The sequence below is a fragment of the Eurypyga helias genome, unplaced genomic scaffold, assembly GCF_000690775.1.
Source record: "Eurypyga helias isolate BGI_N326 unplaced genomic scaffold, ASM69077v1 scaffold21479, whole genome shotgun sequence".
In the NCBI taxonomy this organism is placed as follows: Eukaryota; Metazoa; Chordata; class Aves; order Eurypygiformes; family Eurypygidae; genus Eurypyga; species Eurypyga helias.
This window is the reverse complement of record NW_010274242.1, coordinates 33,814-41,429: the sequence shown is the minus strand read 5'-3', so window position 1 is coordinate 41,429 and position 7,616 is coordinate 33,814. Positions and strand designations below refer to the sequence as shown.

Below are 7,616 nucleotides of genomic sequence, written 5' to 3'. Positions count from 1 at the left end.
CGGCCCGGCTGCTTTGTCCCAGCCTTATTTATTTGTTATGAATAATTACAGCTCTCCTTTCCCCTCCCCTCCGGCCTGGGCACAAAGCAGCCCGCTCCCCAAAAGGCAGCGGCATGTTAAAGTTTGTTGTCGCATCTCCATCAAACTGTACGCTCTCCGCCCGCCGGCGATAATGCACTTCAGATAATTCGTTGACGCAATATATTTTCCAGGATAGGCTTTTGTTTTCTTTCTTGGCCGCCCACCCTCTTTCTGTGGTCAGTTTTGCTCATTTCTCTTGTAAGCTGTCTAGAGGCAGAGAAAAGGCTTTCAGTTTTAAGCAGTTTCCTTTTCAGTCCCCCTTTATTGAATTCCAACCTCCATTTTTTTTTTTTTAAGCATAGGGACATCATTTATCTTGGACTTTAAGTTGCAGGGGCCTTCAAGGGGCTTCTTTTTTTCTTTCCCAGCTGCATTTGTTGACACACAGTCAATCTGTTTTTTGCCTTCGTTCCCCCTCTTCCCCCCAGCAGGCCATAAAGTATCGACAGCTGTGCCCTTTATTAGCATAGCCATTTTAAGCACAACAAGGGGGAAGAGACTAAATATATTACAGCCATTACCTCTGTCAAAAAGTGACAATTTTAAAACATTTTAGCTTTTCACTGGGAAAGGCGGCAGCACAAAAGAAAGTGCTATAATTTTATTGTAAATGCTTTTTAAATATGGGTCACTTGGCCATAATCAATGGAAAGGATGGAAAAGTTCAAAGCTTGAGAACAGTTCAGGCAGATAGGGGAATTTTTTTTTTTTTAAAGGCTTGTCTTTAAAATATGCTAATTGGGACAAAAATACAACAGTGAGAAGCATGCAAAATAAGATCTTGCTCCTAGCGGTTTTGTTTTCTGTACAGCACTGTTCATGCTTTTCCCATCTACTTATAAGTGTGTTTTACAACTTGGATGGGAATTATTCCTCCCCAACAGGGTCTTATGAACATTTGTGGACTGAGTAAACAGGAGGGAATCCAGGCAGTCACTACTCTCTTCTCAAACAGAGGAAAAAAAAAAAACCCTACTGTTTTTTAAAATGCCTGTGGCAGTGTGATGTGCCAGAGCGCTGATTTACCAAGCAAGGTCACTTCTTGGACATAAAATAATCCCGAAGCCTTAGAATCCTGGCAGCTTAGGTTCAGGTTTGGATTCTTACCCTTGCTAGTTTTTATATGGCAGAAACCTGTATTTTAAGCTTCCAGAATGAGGGAATTGGCCTCTTTGCTTAGATGAGGACTAACACCCACAGACAGCATCTGTTACGGGCTCTAAAAGGTAAAAGAGAGCTTAGAGGTGCCCTGAAGCCTGTGGATCTTGGCTGCTTTTGTTTTAATTTGTAATGGGTTTATCAGGCAAAGAGGAAGGGGCCATCTCAGCAGGGTTTACTTTGAATGGCTTCACCTTCCTCTCCATGTGGAACATCTGGAGAGAACTCTAAGTCTTCTCCCTCTCTTATCTGCACCTCCCTAATTACAATTTTTGCTTGAGGTTTCACTTTGCTTTTTAAACTTCAGAACACGTGCAAAGTTTATACCACGTCAAGTTGTTACACAGGCTCACAAAAGCAAAGCTGCTTTGAAGGAGCCGTTTGAGCAAAAGTCCATGAACTCCTACACACAACATACAGTACCTATCAGCTGCTGCGATGCGACATTTCTCTTGGAGTGGACCCTGGGGGCCGGTATCCCACTGCCTTGAGCGCTCTCCAAATTTGCAGGAGAGAGCGAGCGAGCATCCTCCTCTGGGAAGAGCACGGTCCACGGTGAAGGGGAAACGGGAAGGAATTCTCACCACCCATCTTTTGGCAACCAATTCAGCAGTTAAATGTAACCAGCTGGTCTCCCCAGGCCCCCTCTGTAGTCGAGGGAGGGAAAGCAAAGCTCCTGCAGAGGCTCATTCACTGCACCCAAATTAGCCTTACTCTGAATTGTCCTCTCTCTCACCCGTGACTGGGGAAGGAGTTTGAAGACTACCCGGGTAATTTAGCCAGCTTAGATGGGTGGTCTGAATAATTCCTTCCCCACCAACCTCTAAAAGCCTGCCTAGGTACCCCACAGAGACTGGCATGCCGGAGGAGGGATCGCTTCCCAAGCACGTCAGCAGTTCAGCAATCTGCGCTGACGCCTGCTCTGGAGGAAGCCGGGATGCTCCAGGAGCTTACTTGATCCTGTGGGACCCTGTGGCTCCCAGCCAGGACAAGGAGCTGACCTGAGCCACATGCTGTCAAACAACGTTGGACCGGTTGTGGCGATGGTCAGGTTTTGGGGTTTATTTCCCCACCAGCCAGGCTGCATCTGCTGCCCCCCAGCCTGCCCAGAGGCCACTGAGCTAGGGGTGGCTGTGGGACAGCCTGGCCCTTAGAGGTCTCCGGTGGTGGAATCGGAAGTGGCTCCGGTATTGCACAGGCGGGAGACATAGGTGCTCCCACCTCCTTCCCAACAAACAAGTGCTCCCGTCTTGTGGGACCTCCTCATCCTCGCTTGTACAGAGCGAGAAGCAGGGGCTCGCTTTCCAGTAGGAAAGCAGGTCGTGGGGGTACGGCCCATCTCCAGGACGAGCGACAGTCACGCAACGGCCAAAGCGTTACCGATAGCTGCAACCAAAGGCAATTCCTAACGAAGGCACAGCCTCTACGGGGCCAAGGAGACACCTTCAGACGGTATCAGGTCACCTGCAGACAGCGGTGCTGGTAGCGAGGAGACCTGAAAAACACTCACCTTTACCGCAAGTAACCAACTGCCACCACTGTCTGTGCCAAGCAGACACCTGCGGCTCCCCGTCTGCCCTGCTCACCCACAGCCAGCCAAGACAGGCAGGGTGGTCTCCCAGGGCCACTTCCGCTGCCCGCGGCCACCCCCGGGCAGCCAGCTGGCAGCAGAGGTTGGAAGGGGTGGCAGCAGGGGGACCACATTTCCAGGCTCTTCTGCTGAGCTGTGGACGCCAGAGCCGCTTCCGATTCCCAAGCACAGTCAGTTGGAGCATACGTGGCAAAGCTAGAACAACATCACCCCCCAAAAAAATTCCTGGTTTGAATATTGCATCACCAGACTGAGAACATGGATTTTGGAGAGAACCAGCTTCAGGGTGAGCAGAAGCTTTTGCACGAAGAAACCAGGAAACGTTCCCTATCACTTTTCAAAAGAGCGGACGCATCCAAGAAACAAAGATGTTAATGCAACAAAGACTGTCATCTGCCAGATTAAACTGTGCTCTTTTCTTTGCCTGGAAGTGAGCTACACCATTGTACCAACGCTAACTCACCGTTTTTCACGCTTTGCGAGAAGTGCACCTGACCTGGGCTCATCCAAGTCTGCTCTCAGCTGTTTGAACATGGAACAGTCATTTACAGGCAGCCCTGTCAAAGCTCAGGATTTTCTTAGCTGTTCTGTGGTAATAAGGTGAAGGACAACGCCGTGGAACGCTCCTTCAGGAGATCTGGGACCTTGTAGGGGTTTGCTCTCCTCCTTCGGACTAGGATGCTCGGCAACCAACCCACACGACAGCATCGTCGTGATATTCGCTTCCCTAAAGTCACCTTTGACAACTCCTTTTCCACCCAGGTAGAGGAGGTGTTACATTGTCCTGCTGTTCTCTTTTCGGTTTATTAGTTTTTTTAAGCCACTGCAAGTTTTCAAGTACTCGGAAAAAGTCCAGGTCTAGGGTGAAAAATCCACCTTGGCCCCACGCAACACGCAGCAACGTCATCTATTCAAAACATCGAAGCTGATGCGCTTCTCCTCTTTGGTGCGTTTCTTTAAAGTTCCTGTAACGTTCTCACAACATTTTTAAGGGATGGTAAACGTCCCTTTTTCCTGAAAACCACTTTTGGGGCACATAAAGTTTCAATTAGCATTTGAGAATACCTGCCAGGAAGTTTTCATGAGCATTTAACCGAATACGTCTGAGCAGTTTCGCAAAAGAACAAAGTATTCTGACAAATTTCAGCAGTTTCCCATCATCTTTGGTTTCGTAACTCTAATGGGAAACAAAGAAAAGCAAAGCTTCCAAATCACCGGCGAGCTTTAACGAGATCTGCGTTACTTCAGATGGCGGGGGCCAAAATAAAGATGGCAATGCAAGTTTTTGTATTTGGGATGGGCTGTGAAAGGCTTTTTGGGAATGGAAAGTACCCGTCCCTGAAACCCGCTGGCTCACACCTTCAGAGTCACCACCAGGAAACCAACTGCCGCTTAACTCCCAAGAGTTCCTTTTCCCAATTACCGTATTTTCTGTGTCAGCTGCTCTCAAATGTTTCGTAGGCAAAATCAGAGCGTGCATCCATGTAGCCAAGTACCGTGGCTTCACAGAACGCTCACACCTTACGGAGTGTAACGCGCGGGTTGGGTGCGCGGGCAGCGACTCCCCGAGGGCCGCTGCTGCAGAGGTGGTGAGCCTCGCCTTGCTCTCCGGGTGCCCCACGGGCAGCTACTAAATCCTTGCCGTTGCAGCAGGTTCACACGGTCACGCCCGACCGGGAACTTGGGAGCCTCATTCAGATGCGGACACAGCGCCCCTCTGCTCTGTCGGGGAGGAAGGAGGGAGCATCCCCCAAACGCTGAGGCTCCCCGGCCAGTTTGCTGGTTTAAGTAAGGTTCAGTCACCCAACTCCAATTCTGGACGTTCAGCTTTGAAAACGGACTTGGGAGCAGATCCTAATTTCACAGTAAACACAGAATTCCAGGGAGGTTTGTTGGGGTTTTCTTTAAGCCACCAAATACCTAATTTTTGTCCAGACTCCCGGTCCAAGAGAAGCGTTAACGCGCACACGGCGACTCTGCAAACGCACGTCACGCAGCACGCGAGAAAGCAGACGTGCTGTCGTGTCGGAGCACCTCCGCCCCGAGAATTTCCAGCTGGCGCAGCCAAGGTTGAACCCACGTTACGTTTCAAAGGTCAGCCAAAAATCTTGCAGCACCCCTTCCCCCAGCTATCCCCCTGGGACAAGAGACGCTTTGGGATCCTGCACGAGTGCAAGTTACTGGTTTAACAACAACCACCTGCGCTCCCATGGCAGGCGTCCCCGACACGCAAATCGCTCGAGTCAGAGGGTTCAGGCAGAACCTTCTACGCTTGGTCCTCGATTTTTCTTTTTAACTGAGGCCGCACCTCGTGTCTGCGAAGCCTTCTGCCAGCGTGCACTTCCCAAGATAAACTAAATGGAAGAACTGGTCAGGACTTGGTTCTCGCCCAGTCCCAAGACAGGACTCAACTCCTCATTAACAAAGTAAGTTTTGCCTCTCAGGGATGATTCCTAAGTTCCTTGCACCTAGAGTGCAATTAATATTCGCCTGTGCTGGGCTGAGGGTGGCCAGTGGATGATGCTAAGCCCAGTATTACACTTCTGAGACCCAGCTTAGCTGCAGCTGAGCATATGGTTTGCTCCTGGCCAACTCCTCCCTCCCCCCCTTTTGGACTCACACACCCTAGGCACAATTACAGTATTATCAAACATCCATGGGTTTGGCTGTAGCTACTGTAGAAGGCTCCGGGGAGACCTTCTAGCACCTTCCAGTACCTGAAGGGGCTACAAGGAAGCTGGGGGGGACTTTTTACAAGGGCCTGTAGTGACAGAACAAGGGGTAACGGGTTTAAATTGAAAGTGGGGAGGGTTAGATTGGATATCAGGAGGAAATTCTTCCTGGAGAGGGTGGGGAGGCACTGGAACAGGTTGCCCAGAGAAGCTGTGGATGCCCCATCCCTGGAAGGGTCCAAGGCCAGGCTGGATGAGGCTCGGAGCAACCTGGTCTAGTGGAAGGTGTCCCTGCCCATGGCAGGGGGGTTGGAACTGGATGGTCTTTAAGGTCCCTTCCAGCCCAAACCATCCTGTGATTCTATGATTCTACTGCTGTGTGGGAACAGCAGCTGGCTTCCTTATCCCACTATGCTGCTCAGCAGGCAGTGTAGCCCAAGTCAAGCCATAACCCAAGGCATTGATGATTTTAACATTCAGAAAGGACCCAGCATACAGAAATGTACAGAATTAGTGTCCCTAAATTCCCCTGTGGGTTTGGTTCTTTTTCAAAAAAGCATTGCTATGGCTGGGGACTATCCCTTGGGAAAACAAACAACTGGTGAGAGGACAGCAGCGCATTGTTTTGTTTCAGTCCTTGTGGAAGACTAAGGAGATCTGTGGAAACTCCCCACACAGGAAACCACGGCACGATTTCATACCAAGTCCGCCCTTCGCAAGGTCTTCGAACACCAATGTCCTTAGTTCAGTGTCAGGTCGTAGGAAACAAACTGGAGAACCTCCACCAACCTCTGAAAGGCTCTCCAGAACGGCTCGGCTATGCTTCTGAGAAAACAGAGAAAGGAATTACAAACTAGGACGTGGATTATTCTTCATCTCATTCATGCTGCGAGGAACACCCAGAGAAAGAAACCAAGCAGGCAACGGCAGTACAGCAGGCCTACAGCTTTAATCTTTGTTTTTAAAGAGTACAGAGTTGAGAGTACACTTTCTTTTCCTTCCCACCTTCCCATTCTCGCTTCCTAAGTTCTCCCTAAACGGGAATATGCCTTCGTTGGTCAGTTTGACTTCCCTTCCAGTGCGGCATACGGGCTCATCTCCGACGGCAGCCCCAGTTCTGTAACACTTATGCCCTTCAGCCCCCTCCCGTTCACGGCAACCTTTGAGTGCACCTGCTTGAACGCTGGTCTGAAGGGGCAGGTTTCTACCTCACCGAGACGGGACGGGGGGTACATCCGTGTGCTCTCAACAGGGGAAGGGAGGACATACAGCATACCTTGTTCCCAATTTAAAGGTAATCTTGGCAGCAGCCAGTGACTGGTAAAATCTCAAGCAGCAGTAAGAAACCCCATGGCACCTCAGAAAGGGCAGCTCTCAGTGCACTGCTGAGCTGCCAGTTAAAGCAGCTTCACCAGGCCAGTCAGACTTCTAAGTTTAAATGCCCTCTGCTCCTCATGCCACTGAGCACACACACTTCTTCGATTACAATTATATAAAGGCCAAGACAATTAAAAAAAAATTTTAAAAAATCAAGAACAGGAAAACCTACAGAGTTCAGAAAACAGGATTCTGGAAAATTAAAGTGTATTTTATTTTACACTATAGGCTTTCACGTTTCATCCCTTTAAAATACATTTAGTCTTAAATTAATAAAGATCATAGCTAATAAATTGATATGTTCTTTAAACAGACATCATAAAAATTCAGACATTACACCACAGGACCCATCATTTAAATACCCCAATAACAGAACAGTTAAAGTGATGCTGGCTAATGTGAGGATAAAATGCCTAGATAAAAGATGTCGTGGCTCTAAGGAAAACGGTGGATTAGAGGAGAATCGAGAGTGAAGCAGGTGATGCTTTAGTCTGAATCTGAACTGTCTTGCTTGTTGGTGTGGTACTGGCTGACTGTTTCTTCCAAAGGAGCCATTGTACCATCCGGCCGTACTCCCATTGGTTTGATAAGCTCATCTCTGTAAGAGATTTTAAAAAAAATAACATATATTAGCACACTCACACATCCCAACTCACACGGGTGTAACACAGTCACATACAGTATATGCTTTAGTACATAATAAGCGTTTAAAAGGAAGTTATTCTTCAAAGCGGAGG

At 48.7% G+C, this 7,616-nt stretch overlaps 1 protein-coding gene across 1 annotated transcript in view; it reads right to left on the bottom strand.

Annotated features, from left to right (window-relative positions):
- Window positions 1-7,071: 7,071 nt before the first annotated feature.
- RIC8B (RIC8 guanine nucleotide exchange factor B) overlaps window positions 7,072-7,616 on the bottom strand; it is a gene marked incomplete at its 5' end in the record, with an annotated part of 21,058 nt that continues 20,513 nt past the window's right edge. The window contains one exon of the mRNA XM_010159767.1: window positions 7,072-7,477. Coding sequence (XP_010158069.1) covers window positions 7,366-7,477 — 112 coding nt within the window. The remainder of the gene's footprint in view (window positions 7,478-7,616) is intronic.